The sequence below is a fragment of the Danio rerio genome, chromosome 8 (assembly GCF_052040795.2).
Source record: "Danio rerio strain M-AB ecotype USA chromosome 8, GRCz13ab, whole genome shotgun sequence".
Taxonomy (NCBI): Eukaryota; Metazoa; Chordata; class Actinopteri; order Cypriniformes; family Danionidae; genus Danio; species Danio rerio.
In genome coordinates, this window is record NC_141028.1 from 15843541 (window position 1) to 15864209 (window position 20669).

The following is a 20669-nucleotide window of genomic DNA, read 5'->3' on the forward strand; positions in this document are numbered from 1 at the left end:
CTACAGTATATTTATTAAAAAAGGTTGAAACACTTTAAGGATTCAACGTTGAATAGAAAGCAGAAAATGATTACTTACACTTTAAATAGAAGCATAATGTAATGTTTAAATGTCTTCACTCTGCTTTGAGTAATGTAATAAAAGTGTTCAAACTGATAATTGGGCCAAAACATTTTTTTAAAGGTAGTGAATAAGATTTAATATACAGTAAAAAGCACATATATTTGTAAATAAACTAAAATGACTTTAGTTTATTTAGAATGATTTTTTATGATGCAAGTACCTGCATCAGAAAAATCCACTTAAAAGGACAGTTCACCCAAACATCAAACTTGTATCATTTACTCACACTTGACTTGTTCCAAACCAACTTGAGATTTTTTTTCCTATTGAATACTGTTACATCCGTAGACATATATTGTTTGTATTTTTGCTCCCGTTCTTGCTTTCTCTCTCTCTCTCCCTCTCCATGCAAGTCATTTTCATTAGGTCTGCCTAATCTGACAGCTGATTGGATAGGAGACTGGTCTGTCATTATTGGGCGACGTGGCACAGCAATACAAAAAGGATGCCTGGCAGAGGGGAGAGGAGCGCACTTATCTTTGATTTTGTTTTTGTAGATTTTTGCTGACACTATTTAGATTTTTGATCACTTTGCTTAAATTTCGTTTGGGTAAAATTATTTTACACAATTTTGCCAACTTTAGAGACTTCTGTGCCTTTTGTACATTTGTATTTCGTTTGATTTGTTTGTTACTTTGATGGCCCAGCTCTTTCCAGCTTTATACTGAGCTTTTCTCAGAGAGTAAGGTGGATAGGGAAAACGTTGTACGACTTCCATCTTGCAAACATGTAGTTAACCTATTGTTAGGGACACCAGATAAGAGGTGAACACCATGTTTTGTTTTTTATATATCTAACAGCTGAGAATAGGGAAGAATACAGCGTGCGGCACTGAAGACTTTTGTTTCAGTATGCTTTATAGCAAGGTAAGAGGTTACTCTCGAGTTAGAATTGTTTTCTGATATTTCTTTATTTTGTTTGGTGTCAGGGGGCAGCAGGGTGGCACAGTGCACATTCGCCTCACAGCAAGAAGGTCGCTGGTTTGAGCCTCGACAGGGTCAGTTGGCATTTCTGTGTAGAGTTTGCATTTTCTACCCGTGTTCACGTGGGTTTCCTCCGGGTGCTCCAGTTTCCCCCACTGTACAAAGACATGCGCAGTAGGTGAATTGGGCAAACTAAATTGTCCGTAGTGTGTGTGAATGGGGGTGTGTATGGGTGTTTCCCAGTGATGGGTTGCAGCTGGAAGGGCATCCACTGCGTAAAACGTATGCTGGATAAGTTGGTGGTTCATTTAACTTTAGCGACCCCTATTAATAAAGGGACTAAGCTAAAAAGAAAACGAATGAATGAATGTTTGGCATCACTAGCGCCCCCTTACTCCTGAGTTGAACTAATATTTTGTTTGATACTTTATTTTTGAACTTGCTACTTTATAAAAAAAATTTCATTACTTTAAATATTTATTTTCGTGTATATTTGGATATTTGTATGGTTTCACTTTTGTAAATTAAATCTCTTTTGTTGGCATATCTGTTATCAATAGCCCCTTACATACAGACCTTTCAGACGGCAATTTTCCGTAAAGGTCTGTACGTGTGAACAGGCCCTTTTTGAAAATATAGGTAAATTTGTTCCGGCAATTTTCCAGAAAGAGAAGTTGTAACATTACCGGTAATTTCCCGAAATGCTACTTTGTGTGAACGCAGAAGGAAGATTGCCGGAAAGAGCGCATTCACGTCTAGAGCGTCTACTTTAGCCAATCAGAACATTCAGACGTGTTCATATCCGCACTGTTGATGAAAATAAAAGCCTTTGAATATTTTTCCAGACACATTTAGCTGCTAGATGTTGGTCAGATTACGTTTCTATGTTCCTTCTTAATGCCAACTGTCTAAAAAAATTATCGATAAAATGCTTATGATAAACCCCTGTTTGTTTACCTTCAAGCTCTGCTTCAGTTACTTGACGCGTGAGCACGTGAAGCAGCCGGTAAGCGCCAGCACACACACGTATATTATAAACATCTCGACATCTGAAAGTGTTCCTCCATATGTTTTCACATAAGTTGTTCACAATACCTATCCATGCACAGAATTTGTAATGTAGTCAAGTGTGTAAACATTTAGCTGCGGTTCGCGTTTCTGTCTTTGGATGTCTCACAGAGCAGCTACATAAATGATAAAGCTTTAAATAAAAGTTAAATTGTCGGACCCCTTCTACACAAAACACAAACACAGGACCCCTTATATGTTTACAAATACAAGTGCAGTCATTTAGAGGTCATTTCTGGTTGGTGATGTCAGAATTTGACGATATTTTGGAATGGATGTGCGAACGGTCTTTTCCAGAAAAATTGCAGCACGTCCGTGCCTGTGTGAACAACGCTTGTTTAAATTTACCAGTAAAGTCGTTCCAGTGGTCACCAAACTTGTTCCTGGAGGGCTGGTGTCCTGCAGATTTTAGCTCCAACTCTAATCAAACACACCTGAACAAGCTAATCAAGGTCTTACTAGGTATACTTGAAAGATCCAGGCAGGTGTGTGGAGGCAAGTTGGAGCTAAACCCTGCAGGGACACCGGCCCTCCAGGACCAGGATTGGTGACCCCTGCCCTAGACGAACATCAAAGAGGTTGTAACAAATACAAAAGGTGAAACCTGTAACCACTGACATCGACAGTAGGCTACAACGGATGTCAGTTCTTCAAAATCTCCTCCGTTCAATAGAAAACACTCAAATTTACTTGGAATAATCCGGGGTGAGTAAATGATGACAGTTTTCAGTTTTGGGTAAACTATCCCAATAACAAAATATTGATTTATTCTTTTAGTGTTACCAAACTTTAGATGAAAGTGCCCAATGCTTATTTTCTGAATTCAGACAGCGTAATCACTTGATTAAAACATATTTAAATGTATTATTCAGAAGTTCAGTGAAGTGTAAATGTAAAAACAAAACTGATACTAATATAAAAAGAAGAATTTGTCCTAAAAGAGTCTAACACCTCCTCACCTGCTTTCCCAATTTGCACTGCCAGCTTGGTGAGTTTGCCCTGAAGAACGGATTTCTCCTTCTTGGGCACACTGGCTTTTTTCTTCTCTTTCTCCTCCACTTCACCACCTTCTGCACTCTTCAGAGGCTGCATCTCCATGGCAACAGCCTCATCCTGTTTCTTAGCTGTGGAGGGTGGAGATAAATTGATCAAGGCAAGTAGAATTAGAGCTAATAGTAGGAAATAGGAGACACTATGTCGTGGCTTGTATGCTTACTGTATACAATGCATAAAAAGTACATTATCCTTATTTGTTCTGTGTGAAATTTTGCAAAAATATATAAAATGCATTAAAAGAACACTATAATCTTATTTTTAGGTGCTGCAGAATATCAATGCTGCCATAGCACATACACCAGAATGAAAGTATAGTTACTGTTTATACAGTCTTGAGGGTAACGCATGACAAGTTATGTAATAATATTACTTTTCTAAGTAAGGAGTAAAGTAATGACTTGAAAAAAATTAAAAAATAATAATATTTGAGTTACTTTTTTATTTTTTAAGATTTATTTTTGGCCCTTTTGTCTTAATTAGATAGGACATTAATGAGATAGGAAGTGATGTGGAAAAGAGCGAGGGTGGTAAGGTCGTGAAATGTCCTTAAGCCGGAATTGGAAATCAAGATGCCCTGAAGTGCTACTGCACCATATGTCGGCGTGCTAGCCACTAGGCTATTGTGCCGACTGAGTTACTTAAAAAGAAATTAACTTGAGTTACTTTTTAGAGTGATTAATTCACTTTTAAAAATAATTTCCTGATTAAAATTTAGTGTAATAACGTTGAATCACATTCAATGAGAATGCAGGAACAGACAGAAACCAAGAAACCTTACATTTCTGTGATGGAAGTATTCTCATTATTTTGAACACATGAAAGAAAAAGGGGATCATACTTTCAATGAACAGTGATTTTACAGAACTATTAAGACAAAAGTAGCAAACACATTACTTTCAACTTTCATTAATCTGTATATACAGCATATAGCATCAGGAAGTTCTCAGAAGATAACATTATACTAGTCTTTTTTTCAAAGTTAAATGAAGGTCTAAGTTTTAAAGTGTGTCGTTAATTGCAGAGCTCCTCTATTTAAAAAAGAAAAATGCCCTGCAAGTTCTGAAACAAAATAAGCCTCAGCCAGGTATGAAAAGTAACTCAAAAGTTACAGAGCATTATTTTCTATTAAAAGTTATAAGAAACGCAACTAGTTACTGTTTGGGGGAGTAACTCAATATTGTAATACATTACTTTCTAAAGTAACTTTCCACAACACTGGTTATGTATGAATATATAGTTATAGATTTCAGCCTATAAAAAGGCAACATTTAATTTTCTGTCAGTCTTAGTCTCACAATATTACTACAAAAGAGTAAAGCTTTAAATTGAACAATTATAGAAACGAGTTGGTCATTTTTAAGCGAGATGCTAATGGTCTAATCTGATTCAATTATCTATTCTAAGCTAAAAGTGCCCAGACAGACCAGGAGACTGGTTGAATGTATTCAAAAATGGTAAAACTAAAATTGTTGCCTTTTAAAATGCATATTTTCAGTATAATTTAAAATAAAAACAAATGTGAAACACTTTACATGCAACATGATAATTGCAATGTAACAAAGTATTTTAGATTTATGTGATTTAAATAACTGAAAAGGCTTTATGTAAATTTATTTATTACCTTTGTATTGGCAATATGTAAAAGCTAATTTTTATGCGATGCACAAGATTTATTGTGCAGAGAAAATCAAAAGGATGTTTACATAGACTCCCGAGAGTCTCTTTTCTGTTATATGACAAAAGAAAGGAAAGTTTATAATGTTCTGTACTTTATTATCAATGTGTCATGCAAAAAAAGAGATTAATTCATGGTGTAAATATATAAATCACAACCACAGGCCTAATTTTTGACATTGGAGTGTAATTTTACTTAATCTATCTGTCAAAATAATGAATTGTACAACTTGTGTAAACATATTTGTATCTACAATCAATTTCTCAACTGCTGTCAATTTTAGCTGCAAAGAAATTTAAACTGCGAGTTATTCCTAATTGTCCCAACTGTACGTGTGCAGGAGTCTAAGAACAAGCAGTGAAAACTGGAGTGCAACTAGTGGAAATGGTAGACAGTATGAAGTACGTACTGTACAATATAAAGCATCTCATTCTATAAACAACCTTTTACAATCTTTTAATCTAACCATATTTATATTTGAACCTGCCCGTGTTAACTCAATTCTAAATCAGCACTCAAAGTCACCTTTATTTTGGTTGTTCTCCAGGGTTCCATCTTGTTTCCCTGTGAAAGTTAATACAGAGATTTAAAGCAAACAAATACAGCTCCTGTTGCTTGAGGTCATTGCAGCTGAAATGAGACAACAATAAAGTGCATGAGAACGAAAACATAAAACATGGAGGGATAATATTTGACAGATATGGAGAGTTTAAACCAGGATGTCGGTTTATGAGACATCTCTCTGTAGTGAATGTCACCTACCATTTATGATGTTGTGTTCTTTGGCTTCAACACTGGGGAACTGCGTGGATGAATTACTATTGACCTCTGATAGAAATGTTGGAAACAGAGGATAGGACAAAAACGAAGGTGGTATGTAAAGACATAAAATGAAACCCAAATGCTGAACAAAAACAATGAGAAATCAACTCAAATGAGTGAGCAACATTTCAGTGCATCCAAACAAAGACCCACACCGTTAGACATTTGATAGTATTCAAGCAAAACTGATTTTTCTTTTATGATGTGAAGGTTTAATCATGCTCAACCTTTCAAACATTTAGCAGTTGTCAGAAACCAACCTTTCTTGCAGTCTTTCTTCTCCTCCTCCATTTCTCCGGCCCCCAGTAGGGTGAAAATGATTCCCGTTTGAGAGTTGACGCCAACTGCAGTCACCAACATTTTCCCTGACCCCTCCATTACATGAGTGCCTGCAAATTAAGGGGGAGACAGACAAGACTTTTTATAGTTGTATAAATCTTATCTCTAATGTTTATGCCAAAACAGATTACAATAGCTTGATAAAAATGCTTCGCTACAAATAATGGACTTCAATATTAATCTTCAATAAGACATTTTAAAAATAGTTTAAAGGAATGAAAATTTGCAGTTGTTTTCAGAGCAATTAAATACAAATAAAATTGTAAATGTTGTGCACTCTTGAAATTTACTACCCTTTTGTTATGTTAGGGATTAAAACATCCACTGAATTAAACTGCTGTAAAAATGCATCAGATACGAATTCTTTTTCAAGTTTTTTTTTTTTTTGCATATATCTGTTAATCAATCAATCCTGATTAAAACTACTAAATTGTTTAGAAAATTACAGGACTTTAACTCTTTAACTGCCAAGTTCACAAATTAGGTCACTGATTTGGTGAAATGAAAAAGCACACACAAAAAGACGTCTCTTAAATATACAAAGTAACTGTGTACTGGACTTTTGATCACAGTCGTGGACATGTCAACAATTAGTAACAACATTGGTTTTAATGCATTGTTAAATTTTCATTTTTTCTATTTGGTGGCTGTTTTTGCCCCATTGACTTCCATTATAACCACATATGACGGTGCATAAATACATAGTCTTTGTTTTTGTTTACTCCATGTAGTTCTGAGAGCTGAGATGCATATTTAGATTTTCTCAGACACATCAAGGTAAGTTTGTACAGGTCACTCTCACACACTCAGACACACATACTTTAATTTGATGTTATACTCCATATAAATCCAGAAAGTAAGGCATAGCCACCAGGGAAAACCACCAACAATCAAAAACACATGATTATGCAGTGTCATAGTTTTTAATTTAAAAAGTGGTTATAATGTAAGTCAATGGTGCAAAACCAGTAAATTAGGGAGAAAAAATGAAACTCAGCCAAAAGACAATGCATCAAAGGCAATGTTGTTTACTTGTCCAAGACTGATAAAAGGTAAAAAAAAAATAAATAAATCCAGTCCACAATTACTTTTTATATTGAAAATCCATAATTTTATATGTGTTTTTTACCAAATGAGTGACATCATTTTTGAATTTGGCAATTAAAGAGTTAAAATCCTGTAATTTTCTAAGCCATTAAGTAGTTTTAATCAGGACTGAGGTTGGTTAACAGATTTATGCAAAAATAAATAAAATATGTATGTGATGCATTTTTACAGCACTTTAATTCAGTGCATGTTTCCATCCCCATTGCCCAGAGTGTATGGTTGAGGTTTTTTTTTAATCAAAGCATTTTCTTCGAATATGTGTCAAAATAAGATGTCACCAAAAAATTATCCTGCTAGCTGAAACACAGAAAAGGTTATTGCCAAATTAAGAGTAAATCACCCTAGTGTGGATGAAAACATGCCCAACAGTATTTAAAACGCCATTGTGTATCCACAATAGGAATGTTTGTTTTGTTATTAATATGTCTATTTATTTATGTATACACTGTTAAAAGTCATTTATTATCACTACTAATGACTGTGTTTGAAACTCGATACTCGTTGTGTTTAATTCAGATGCTACTAAGCTGTGCCTGGGGAAAGACACTGAAGTCTTAATGTGATTTTGTTTCTCCTGATAATTCAGGTATGTTTGATAAAATGTAAATATGTTTATTATAATTCATGTAAAAACATGCGAGTACACATCCCCTATGTGTTTTAAAGCGATCAAGCTTATTTACAGTTAATTGAGAAGAGGGATTCAGATGAAGGTACCAGTAAAATGACAGTTGGTCTGAGTTTGTTATAACTCTCTCCCCAGTAAATGATATGTATTTTACAGTATGTGCTAACTGAACAGAAATGGACTTATTATTTGTATATATTGGTTATAGATTTGTTAATGTATAAAGTTTATGAGAGTAGAGAGTAACATTGGTAATTGGTGTCAAGTGTAACTGTTACAATTTAAATGATATAAATAACAGACGCATGCTTATTCTGTGAGTTTAGTAGTTTTCTGGTAAATGGTTACATATAGAGGTGTTAACAGAGAAAGAAAAATGAAGTAGATAGTTGACAAAGAATTTAAAGTGTATTCTGTGCCCTACTGATAAATATACAGAAGGTATATATATGTGTTATGATGAGAGAGTACAGAGCGTATAAGTATTTGAAGACTTTATTGTTGTAAAAAGAGAACAAAACTGTATGTTTGATTAAATGAAACATGATTTTTGAGGATACTTTTGCATTGCATGATTAGTGAAGATATGTTTGCTATAATATGACTACTTTTAATAAACAGATGCTACTAAGCTGCGCCTGGGGAAAGACATTGAAGTTTCAATGTCATTTTGTTTCTCCTGATAATTCAGGCACTTCTGCCTACGAGTTCCGTGGACCCGTAACAAGTACATAAGGGTTCACTGAAAATATTTATTTGTATTCATTTATTTAAAATGTTTTAAGTAATAGTTTGATTATTATAATAATTTTTTCAGTATTGGTAATTTGTTTAAATTGTATTTATTAAATAGTAATTTTATTATTACTATTTTTACCCAAGATATTAGATAGCTGCTACTACAAAAATGAGTATTTGAGTTTGTGTCATTTAGATTTGGCCATTTACAAACCAGCTTTAAGTGACTAAATTACTATCTATGACATTAACAGAGTCATCAATCATTTGTAAAATACATTTAGCCTTTTCTCCATATCTAACACACTTCTAGGATTGAAATTTCTTAAATCCATACTTGTTTTGTATTTCATGTAAAAGTGAAAGTTAAATAAATGTATTTATTCATAATCTCATAATGAAAATGATGGTCTGTGTAAATGCAGTAACACCATGATAACATTCAAACATTCAAACCTTTGATCTGCAACTTATCATTAATGAATCAACAGGAAAAAAAAAACATCATTGTATAAACAAGCAATTATTTCAGCCAATTATGTCTTTACATTCCAATCAATAGCCTGTGCTTTCATTTCATCATTGTCCGATCAATAGTATGAGTCAGAGTTAATGTATTGTTGTTGTTTGTTGTGCTCACACTAGCCTCACCACTCGTCTAATAAAACAATCAAGATTAAGGCTGAAGTCTCCTCCATGGCCTTTTACAGCGTAATACAATTAAACTGAGCCAGATTGCTTCTTCGTGCCTTGCTTCACTGCACATTAATTCTTGCTTTCTTTGCCTGTATTTTGGAGTTGCTTTTGAGTAAAAAAAAAAAAATTATATATATATATATATATATATATGTGTATGTATGTATGTATGTATGTATGTATGTATGTATATATATATATATATATATATATATATATATATATATATATATATATATATATATATATATATATATATATTTAAATTATTATATTATATATGTGTAAATACATAAAATAAATACATAAAATAAATGCTTGAAGAAATAAATTTTTACTTACATTGTATAACTACATCAAACAAAGCTAAAAGAGGTTTATGCCTATTGTCACTGCTTTTTACAGGAACAAACAAGACAAAATGACTGATTATGACAATTATATTTTGCAGCGTGAATTTCCCTCTTCACAACAGAAGCCTTCAAACATTCCTGTTGAGAAGAGACGTCTCTCCCATAATGACTGAGAAAATAATATGCACCCCTTGATGATTAATTGCGCAAGATGATGAACAACACAAAGCTTGTCAATATTAAAACAATGTAATAAGAGAGTTCCATGGAAAACAAACATCTTAAAGGTAAGGAAATATAAAATAAGAGAGCTTAACTTTGGCAACGTGGATATCTTATGCTTGCATGAAACGTTTACTCAATCCAGATAAATCAAAGCAGCTTTAAATAAAGTAGCTCCTGCCTTCAAAACAAGTTCTCCCTCAGGCCAACCACCTCCACAATGACCTTCAGAACTGACTGGAACCAATCCAGTTTCACTCTTAAAATCTAACATCACATACATCAAGCACATCGGAGTATAAAAATAAGACATTAGATAACCTTTTTTTTTTTTTTTAGTTGGAAACTATCAGTATAAGTTTAAGATTTCAAGATTAAATATTTATAAATCACATGATGTCTGTATAAAATGTTATTTATTCCTATTTAAACTCTTTGATGCACAAGTTATGTAAAACTACTTCTAATGTACAGCATGAGTCTAAAATGACCAACATACAACTCAAAGAAGGATATGTTCCTGGGAAAATGTAGAAGTTGGGTTGAATATATTTTAAATAAAAGACCTGATTTTGATTCTGTAAACAAATAGAAGATGCTCAACTGACAGATAAATAAATGCTAATGTGCGTATATGTATATGGTTATGTAGTCTGTGTAATACCTATGTACTGTATGTAATGAAGGGGGTCATTTAAGACTGTTCTAGAAGGAATTATATACCCCTGGGTAATTATAGGAATTATATCACCCTGGATGTAAATAGTATTGTAATTTTTGGTTTTATTATTGCTTTCTTTTGAATTTAATGCTGTTTTACTTTTTATAATTTATGAAAATGTAAGTACTATGTATAGTTAGTAGACTTGGCAATAATGTATGTAAAGGTCACATACTGAAATCCAAATGTAACTTGAAATATTGCATAATTGTACCCAAGTGAGTGTTAACAACAAACATAAAAATATTAAAGAACAAAGTGACCCTACATACATTCTATATGTAATTTCACACTTGGCTTGGATTTTTTTTAGTTCGTTTATCTCATTCCCTTATGTAAATCCTCCTCAATATACAAACAAATATTATTTTTATTGAAAATGCAGGAAATGAATATGGATTTGTGATGGTCAGAAACAAGTTAATTAAGGAATTCCTGGAATACCAAGTGAAGAAGTTCATTTATAGCAAAGATAAAGAAATTCTGATGCAGTCAAGTGACTTTAGACCCATATATGCAATAAAGGATAAAAGTGAATTTTCTGCAATCACTTAACTAATCATCAATCTATTTGATGAAAGATTCTACTCATCTGTGCTGATTTCACTTAAGAAACCTGTTTAATTACTTGCATAAAATATTTCAATGAATATGAATTATTTTATTTTATATTATTTATGGTCACATTAAATGCAGTTTTGCAGAATAAAAGTATTACTTTAAAAAAAATCCTACAAACAAATTTAAATGGTAGTATAAAAATGCACATTCAATTTTAACATTATCGATCACTTCTGATCAATTTAATGTGTATTTACTGAATAAAACTATTCATTTATTTAAAAGAAACAATGACTGTACTAGTACTGCAAAACATATCCTTTCAGCATCGATATCGCAATGTGTCCACAATAGTCACATAGCATAGTTATGCAATGTTGAGTTGACTTTGCAGTGTAATATTTATATTATCTTATACAAAACCATAATGCATGCATTGTTTATTTCATTTTTACCTTTGCACTGTTGCATGTATCTATGCTTATAGTTTATTACATTTTATGCATGACTCGTTTCCCTACAGAATCATCCCAATCAAAATGAATATATTTGATAACACTTTAGAGACCAATTCTCATTATTACTAGTTGCTTATTAGCATACTGTACATGTTATTGAGATGCTTAGAAAAGCCTGTATTCTGTATAATCTTATTCTACATTTGTAATCCTACCCAATACATAAACTACCTTATCAACTACAAATAAGAAGCAAATTAGGAGTCGATTGAAGCAAACGTCAAAATGGTTTGCTAAGAGCGAGAATCGAACCTTAAAATTAAGTGACCAAAAATTCCAAGTCTAATTATGTATAAAAAAGAATATTGCAATATATACTGCATAAAAACAAAACATCGCAATGTCAGATTTTTCCAGCATCGTGCAGCCCCACTATGTACTTTCTTTTAATTCATTGATTAATTATTTACTGAAAATACAAGCAGATCTGAACTAGACATTTAATGGCATTAACAATATTCAAACCTTTTCTCTGGGCACAAATTAGATTTCATTATTCTTCATTAATGTCAATTGAGTCGTGCAAGTCCATTCTAATCGCATTACGCTGGCATTTTTCACATCAAATATCTAAAAGCATGTTACGCTTCCATAAATTCCCTTTCCCATTTGTCTCCCTGGCTTCATCATGCCGAGGTCGTGGGGTAGCAGTGCGTGTGTGGCCAAGCAGAGAAACAGATGCTGCTCTGGTGAACTACCATCATTAGAAAGAAGTGGCAGAGCAGCTCTCTGGAGGACCTAATACAAATCCTTCCTCCAGGAAGCAGAGATGAGGGAGGAAGCTGATTAACCTGTTTATCAGACCTCAGGGACATTCTCTCATTAAAGTACTCAATGAGATTTAGCCTAAGCGCTGTATCACCTGAGTGTTAAAAGTATTGACAGAATACTTTGTGAAGGTCCCTTCCCCCCCGCCAAACAGCAAATTGGTTCTATTTAGATGGATTGCACAGTGTCAGTTTAAATGAACTGATATGGGTAATTCGCAAACAGAATGAAGATTTCCAGTACTCTACATGCGTGATACGAACCATGCACGGACAGAAAATGGCACCCCTGGGATTAAGCATCCTGCTCAGGCAAACTAAACAAGCTGTGCATGTTCAAGCATGCAACTGCTTGGATTTTCGAACACAATCCTGAATCATCAAATTTATTAAAGGTCACGTGAAATGGAAATTGCTGGGACTTTTATTTCATCTGTTGATTTAATTACAACTGAATTTTGAGTAGTGGCCGGAGCTTTATTTTTTGAACATCATTTCTTTATAGCAAAATGAGCGTGGTTGAGAATTAGTGGTGTAACGGGTCACAAATCTCACGGTTTGAATCACATGGTTTTTTAGTCATGGATAGGACCATTTTTCAGATCAGCCAAAAAGGGGAGGAGACAAATGTAATTTGCGTTCCATTTATTACAAAAACAGTACTGCAAGAAACTTTGGTTTTAACAAACAGAACTGAAACTGTAATTTTATTAAAAATAAAATGAAGAAATAATCAGCTGAATGAAAATAAATTGTAAAATGTTCTGTGAAGAATTCACTGTTACTACTTCTGTCGCTGATAATGCTAAATCTAGAAATCTAACATTATAATTTGTACAACCCGTATTTATTTTGAGTCTAATTTGCAATAAATGATTCGGTTGTTCAATCATAAATCTTCTTGTTTCATTGCTAGATGGATAATTTTTGAAGAATTATTCAGTGGCATCTTTTTGATGGCTGGTTGTTGCCACCTATTAATTAAATAACCTAATTGTTGAATACAAGTTTCATTGAGTATTAAAACTTGAAGGTTCAAGACACCCTCGAGCACTTTATTTAAGATTCTAACAGATTTGTGTGTGTTGAGGATCAGTAAAGACAACGTTAGCACCTGTCATCTTTAATTGTGGGAAAAACTGGATCATTTGGAGCTTTTGTCAGCTAATGTCATCTTCTGGGTTTAAAATAATTTTTGGCGGGTGATCAAAAACGGTTATGTAGCGTAAATCTACTAGTCATGACGCGTCGGTTTCTTATTATTATTTATAGCAAAGTTTTCTTATCCTATGGGAAGAACCTGCTTCTTAATTATTCGTGAGAGTGCTTTCCGAAGCCCAGGCAGACCTGCCTAGCTGTAAGACCCAATGACTGGGTGAGACCGCGTCTGCACACTAGTTGTATGTGCTTGTTTCCATGATTCACACAATTTGCTGCATGTTTTCCCCACGATTCGGCTGATACAGCAAAGTTGTTGGTTTGCAGCAAGCATTTTTGTCGAGAGAGCTATATGAGAATTGGAGAATGGCTTTGTCTTTTATCAGTTGAGTTCGTTACCATTCAGACACATCACCTATATCTGTGCTGCTATTCGCCATATGTTTAAAATCTCCAGATTACCAGCAGAGTTAATGTTTGGAATAGACAGGGAAAGAGACCTGCTGCACTGCTATCCACTGTGGATAGAAGTCCTCCTCATTTATAGTGTTTATATAAACACAATTATCTTTATGATGATATAACAATTTGTTCTTGTGTGTATATGAAATTAAGAATAACATATGTAGCAGAACATTAAATTACTTACGGTTTATTTCTTTGTATTTTAACTTTGTAAACTGGGTTTCCTCAAGGTTTGGGTGTCATTTTGTGAGCCAGTTGACAGTTGTTCGCTTCCCTTTTTCTCCCCTACTCTGACGACCACGCCCACTCCTCCCACTGCTCACAGCGCTCCACTCCCATCTCGAAGCATTTATTTAAACAATACTGAGGTTGGGGATTTCATGGCCCTTTAAATGCATATGTTGGTGAGTTTAATATTTACCATAAACATTGGTGGTTTTATCTAAACTATAAACTGTTTTCCCAGTACTTATGTGTTATTTGACTGTTTGAAACTTCATAACTAACTCAAAAGACTGAAGACTCAATCTCTTTTTTGTTTTTTGCATTTTCAAGCACAGATTTGAATGCAGCGATTAATAAAGAATAATTAACATAAGCAAATCACTATCATTTATAATTTGTGTTGCGTGGGTGTTGAGATCCCAATCTTTTAATGATTAATTGTGCAGCTTACACTAAATGCATTAATGCAGGCTAAACAATTAGTGACAGAAATAACCTAATAACACCTTGCCAACACCTTAATAAACCAGGATACCCTGCACATCCCGAATAACCAACCACAACTTCTTCTATCATCGTTATATTTAACATGAAAGCCTATATGTTTTCATACATGTGATTTTAATGACACTAGTGGTGATCTTTCTGCAATCGTTAAAAATGTAGGATTAATCTACAGGTAAAAAAAATGTATTAGCCTAATACACGGGTCACGTGTGTTCCGAACCGTGGGTTGTGACCTATGCGAACTAAAAATCAAATAACCGTGATCCCTTACACCACTATTAAGAATAATGTTATCAACAGAGAAAGGCCGCCATTCCCAACACAAAAGCAAATTGTCAGACTTTAATTGAAGATTACCTAAGTTTTTTTTTTCAATGGATTAACTAACAAATTAACTGTTCACCTAAAGAATAAACAAAGTACACTTCTAAAATAACCATCGCAAATTTAGAAAAAGATGTTAAAAAGCAGTATTTAGAATAACCAGAACTATTTATAAACACACACACACACACACACACACACACAAAACTCAACCTAAGACCATATGGCCGTCCCAGTCCACACGACTCCAAGCAAACACACGCAAACATATGTTAGCTTATATAACCTTTACTCCCTACCTGACAGCAGCATGGGATCCTTGTCAATGGATTTGCGTACGTGATCAGACTCTCCAGTGAGGGAGCTCTCATCGATCTTTAGGTCGTTCCCTTGGATGAGAACACCATCCGCAGGCAGGAGGTCGCCTAGGAGACGCCAGAGTGACAGCAACAGATCAATTACATCTTACCATTGAGTACTACTATCTCTAATGGACAACATATATATCAATCCAGAGGCCACTTGAAATGTGTTTCTCTCTGTGTACTGGAATTATTAGGTACAGTATGCATTTAAAATGCATAATATTAAGCTAAATTGTAAGAATTATTTATATAAAAATAAATGCGGGGTAAAAATCATTAGACCAGGCAACGTTTTTCTAATCTTCTATTGTACAAATTTCAAGATTAATTCGCATCCAAAATAAAAATTGACATAGTTTACACTACCTGACAACAGTCTTGTCATTGATCCCAGTTTTAAGAGTAACAAATAATAACTTGACTTCCAGTTGATCATCTGGAAAAGTGTCAGATGGTAGATTTTTCAGATAAATCATCTGTTGAAGACCTACTGGAACCCCCGCATGGACCCAAGATTCTCACAGAAATCAGTCAAGTTTAGCGAAGGAAAAATCATGGTTTGGGTTTTGCATTCAGTATGGGGGCGTGCGAGAGATCTGCAGAGTGGATGGCAACATCAACAGCCGTAAGTATCAAGACATTTTTGCTGCCAATTACATTACAAACCACAGGAGAGAACAAATTCTTCAGGAGGATAGCGCTCCTCATACTTCAGCCTCCACATCAAAAGTTCCTGAAGGCAAAGAAGGGCAACGTGCTCCAGGATTGGCCAGCCCATTCACATATAAACATTATTGAGCATGTCTGGGGTAAGATGAAGGAGGAGGCACTGAAGATGAATATAAAGAATCTTGATGAACTCTGGGAGTCCTGCAAGAACGCTTTCTTTGCCATTCCAGATGACTTTATTAATCAGTTATTTGAGTCATTGCAGAGATGTGTTGATGCAGTCCTCCAAGCTCATGAGAGTCATACACAAACAAATAATTGAAAATCAAGGCATGATCGTATTTTTCTTTTGGTAAAATAAGCGTAATCTAGAGGCCTTTGCCTTCAATATAAGCCACGTCTTATACCAAATTATCAACAAGTCAAGTTATTATTTGTTGTTCCTAAAACTTGTATAGGCAACAAGACTTCTGTCATGTAGTGTATGTGTGTTTACTCAGTATGTTTATTATGAATACACATATGCATGCATATATTTGAGAAAATGTTTATTTATATTTAGATATAAAGTATGTATGTGATACACATCATATATAAATTTTAATATCTATGCAACAAAATAGTTTTTTATATAGTTTTGTCTCTATTTATGCGTGTATCACATTCACATATATATATATATATATATATTGGATCTGATTAATCGTGATTAATCTTTGCCCAGCACTAATAATTACACAAACTGATTTTAAATTAATTTTGAATTTGAGGATAAATTATTTTTATAATTGATTTGCTATTTGAATGCATCATATGTAAGACCTCTACAGATTTTAATATTTTAATAAGTGTTCAACCCAATTTTAACATATTCATGAACCAGATATTTATTCAGCAATTTGATATACCCTGTTCCATTCCAGATGTTTAAAAAAAACAAGGGACAAGTTGAGGGACAAATTTGAAACTCTACTGACCATATTTGACCTGGGCAATATCCCCCACCACCATCTCAGCCACAGGGATTTGAATGACCGTGCTGTTGCGCACCACAGCGAAACGTTGCTCCTGTTCGATGCGGCTCTGCAAGCCACGAAACTGCTTTTCTTTGCTCCAGTCATTGAAGGCAGTCACCAGCACCACGCAGATCACCGATAGCAGGATAGCTGCACCCTCAATCCAGTTGGCATCCGCCTCTCCCTCGTCCTCCGCACCTTCACTCACTTCAACACATGCTGGACGGAGAGGGGGAGAGAGAACAGAGTCAGAGATGGAAAGGTAAAAATGTGTAGGAGGACAGGGAGTATGAGTGTATACTTGTGATCCTTTATATTCTTTTATCGATCCATCTACCTCTCACTCCATTCTTTCTGTTCTTTGCTTTTTTTATCTGTACATCCATCTATACTGGTGCTTAAAACCACATACGAGACAGTTTCTTATATATATTCAAAACCTTCAAACTAACATTAAAAGACCTATTTAGGGATAAATATTTTCAAAAACATGCAGTGGTATCAGAGGTCGGATTAGAAAAATAAAGAGTTAAATTATTTAATTTAATAGGACTATGGCTTCTATTTATCATATCATCTTTTTTATGAAAAAATGTCTTAGAGCATGTTGCTTGTGTCAGTTTTTGGTAAAAAACACATTGTACGGGTCAGAATGATTGATATTTTTTTATGCCAAAGACAATTAGAATATTTGTGAATTTACATATACAATTTACTTTCATCTCTATGTATAAAATATACTCTCACTGGCCACTTTATTAGGTACACCTTACTAGTACTAGGTTGAACCCCTTATGCCTTCAGAATTGCCTTAATACTATGTCACAGATTTAACAAGGCAACGGAAATATTCCTCAGAGATTTTGGTCCATATTGACATGATAGCATCATGCAGTTGCTGCAGATTTGTCGGCTGCACATCCATGATGCGAATTTCTCATTCCACCACATCCCAAAGGTGCTCTATTGGATTGAAATCTGGTGAATGTGGAGGCCATTTGAGTATAGTGAAATTATTGTCATGTTCAATAAACCAGTCTGAGATAATTCACACTTTATGACATGGTGTGTTGTCCTGCTGGAAGTAGCCATCAGAAGATGGGGTTACACTGTGGTCAAAAAGAGATACACATGGCCAGCAACAATACTCAGGTAGGCTGAGTACGTTGACACGATGCTCAGTTGGTACTAATGGGCACAAAGTGTGCAAAATAAATATCCCCCACACCATTACAGCACCACCACCAGCCTGAACTGTTGTTACAAAGCAGGATGGATCCATGCTTTCATGTTGTTGATGCCAAATTCTGACCCTACCATCCGAATGTCGCAGTAGAAAACAAGACTCACCAGGCAAAGTTTTTCCAATCGTCTATTGTCAAATTTTGGTGAGCCTGTGTTATTTGTAGCCTCATTTTCCTGTTCTCAGCTGACAGGAGTGGCACCTGGTGTTATCTTCTGCTGCTACAGCCCATCCGCTTCAAGGTTCGATGTGTTGTGTGTTCAGAGATGCTCTTCTGCATACCTTGGTTGTAACGAGTGGTTATTTGAGTTACTGTTGCCTTTCTATCAGCTGGAATCGGTCTGGCCATTCTCCTCTGACCTCAACAAGGCAATTGCACCCACAGAACTGCCGTTCACTGGATATTTTCTATTTTTCTGACCATTCTCTGTAAATCCTACCGATGGATGTATGTTAAAAGTAGATAAGCAGTACCAACAACCATGCCAAGTTCAAAGTCACTTAAATCATCTTTCCTCCACATTCTGATTCTCAGTTTGAACTGCAGCAGATCAGCTTGACCATGTCTAAATGCATTGAGTTGCTGCCATGTGATTGGCTAATTAGAAATTTTTGTAAATGACCCCTTGAATAGGTGTACCTAATAAAGTGTCCGGTAAGCGTATTTAAATTTACAACTGTAAATATATCAAAATATGATTTTTAATTAGTAATGTTCATTTCTAACCACTTAATTTAAACAACCTTAAAGACAATATATGGATTTTTGTGTCACCCTCAGATTCCAGAATTGCAGATAGCAAAATAGTAGACCAGAAATTGTCCAATGCTGATAAATTATTTATGCAGCATTCAGATTATGTGAATATATCAATTTCTAAACATTTACCCTTGTGACTGGCTTTGTGGTTTATTCTCACATCTCTTTTAGTATCCACCACACACCAATGCACATTAACTCTGTGGTTAACTCAGGCTGTCTTTGCTCAAGGTCTGATTGGTATTCATATTGTATTGTTTCTCAACTCATTCTTGTAGCAATTAAAACAAATCTTGCTTCAATATTCTGGTATTATTATATTTGTTCTGTGTACTTTTTTAAACGTATTTTTTAATTTTATTTAAAAAAAAATTTTTTCGATTATATCTTTTTTTGCTATCATCCTTGGTGTGATCAGGCCAAATCACCTTCACTGTCCCCTCCTGGCGGCTGGTAAAAGGACAGTCCGAGGGAAATAATGGCCGCTATTTCCAGGATTATGAGGGTAATATCCTGTAGAGCCTCCCACACGAGCTCAAGGAAGGTCTTGGGCTGCTTAGGAGGGATGAAGTTCATTCCAAAAACCTTTCGACGTTTCTCCAGATCCGCAGGATTGTCCGATAGCCCTTTGTGATGGAAAGACATTATTAACAATTTTATTAACAGAAATTCAGTGACACAAGTAAGATGATGGTACACTGAACAGGCCACATCCTCTAATAGATCTATTTTCAGATGTTAGGCGCTCCCCTGAAAATATACTATAGTAAGTTATAGTAAATGCTATAGTGTTTTTTTACCCACAGTGACACTGACATCTTCAATAGAGATGACAGGCTGTGCAATTGGTTTTTAGGTATGGGTGATATATATATATATATATATATATATATATATATATATATATATATATATATATATATATATATATATATATATATATATATATATATATATATATATATATATAGCAACAGGAAAAATCATTGAGGTCATGTCCATGTGTTTTGTGATAAGTCGATATATTGATTATTGTGACAGGGAGGCCTCAGGTGTTTGGAACGACATGAGGTTCAACGACATTTTTGGTCGAAACAACTCTTTGATTTTTTTAAATGACTTACAAAGAATTTGCTATGCCTTTATTTGTTTCATTTTTTTTATAAAACAGCAATGTACTGAAATATTGCTTTAATTTAAGGTTTAAAATATGAAAGTTGTCAGTCCAAAAACATGTACAGCGCATTCGGAAAGTATTCACTCCACTTTTTACCACAACAAAATAAATTCAATTAAATTATTTCCCCAAATTCCGCACACAAAACCCCATAATGACAATGGCAAAAAATGTTTTTTTGAAATTTATTAAAAAATAAAAAACCTGAAAAAAATCACAATTCAGTTGATTGGACATGATTTGAAAAGGCATACACCTGTCTATATAAGCTCCCAGGGTTGACAGTGCATGCTAAAGCATAAACCAAGTATGAAGACAATAGAATTGTCTGTAGACCTCCGAGACAGGATTGTCTTGAGGCAAAAGGCTGGGGAAGGTTACAGAAAAGTTTCTGCTGCTCTAAAAGTTTCAATGAGCACAGTGGCCTACATCATCAGTAAAAG

General features: G+C 34.5%; 1 protein-coding gene and 1 long non-coding RNA gene across 16 annotated transcripts in view; one reads left to right on the top strand and one right to left on the bottom strand.

The window, feature by feature from the left end:
• atp2b3a (ATPase plasma membrane Ca2+ transporting 3a) overlaps positions 1–20669 on the bottom strand; it is a 48116-nt gene that overhangs the window by 19434 nt on the left and 8013 nt on the right. For 7 of the 13 annotated variants that reach the window (XM_087263139.1, XM_087263135.1, XM_087263144.1 and 4 more), the window contains 7 exon segments: positions 19478–19675; positions 17008–17265; positions 15296–15421; positions 5928–6056; positions 5608–5673; positions 5371–5409; positions 3074–3238 (listed from right to left, as the gene is read on the bottom strand). In XM_087263139.1, coding sequence (XP_087119265.1) covers positions 3074–3238; positions 5371–5409; positions 5608–5673; positions 5928–6056; positions 15296–15421; positions 17008–17265; positions 19478–19675 — 981 coding nt within the window. 13 annotated transcript variants of the gene reach the window in all.
• On the top strand, positions 1052–10760 carry LOC141375590 (uncharacterized). 3 transcript variants are annotated; one of them, XR_015497706.1, is made up of 4 exons: positions 1052–1120; positions 7630–7699; positions 9627–9815; positions 9896–10741. It is a non-coding gene; the product is annotated as an uncharacterized LOC141375590 (long non-coding RNA). The 3 variants fall into 3 exon arrangements; XR_015497705.1 differs by lacking the exon at positions 1052–1120 and adding an exon at positions 3099–3267 and having other exon boundaries at positions 9896–10760; XR_015497704.1 differs by lacking the exon at positions 1052–1120 and having other exon boundaries at positions 7577–7699.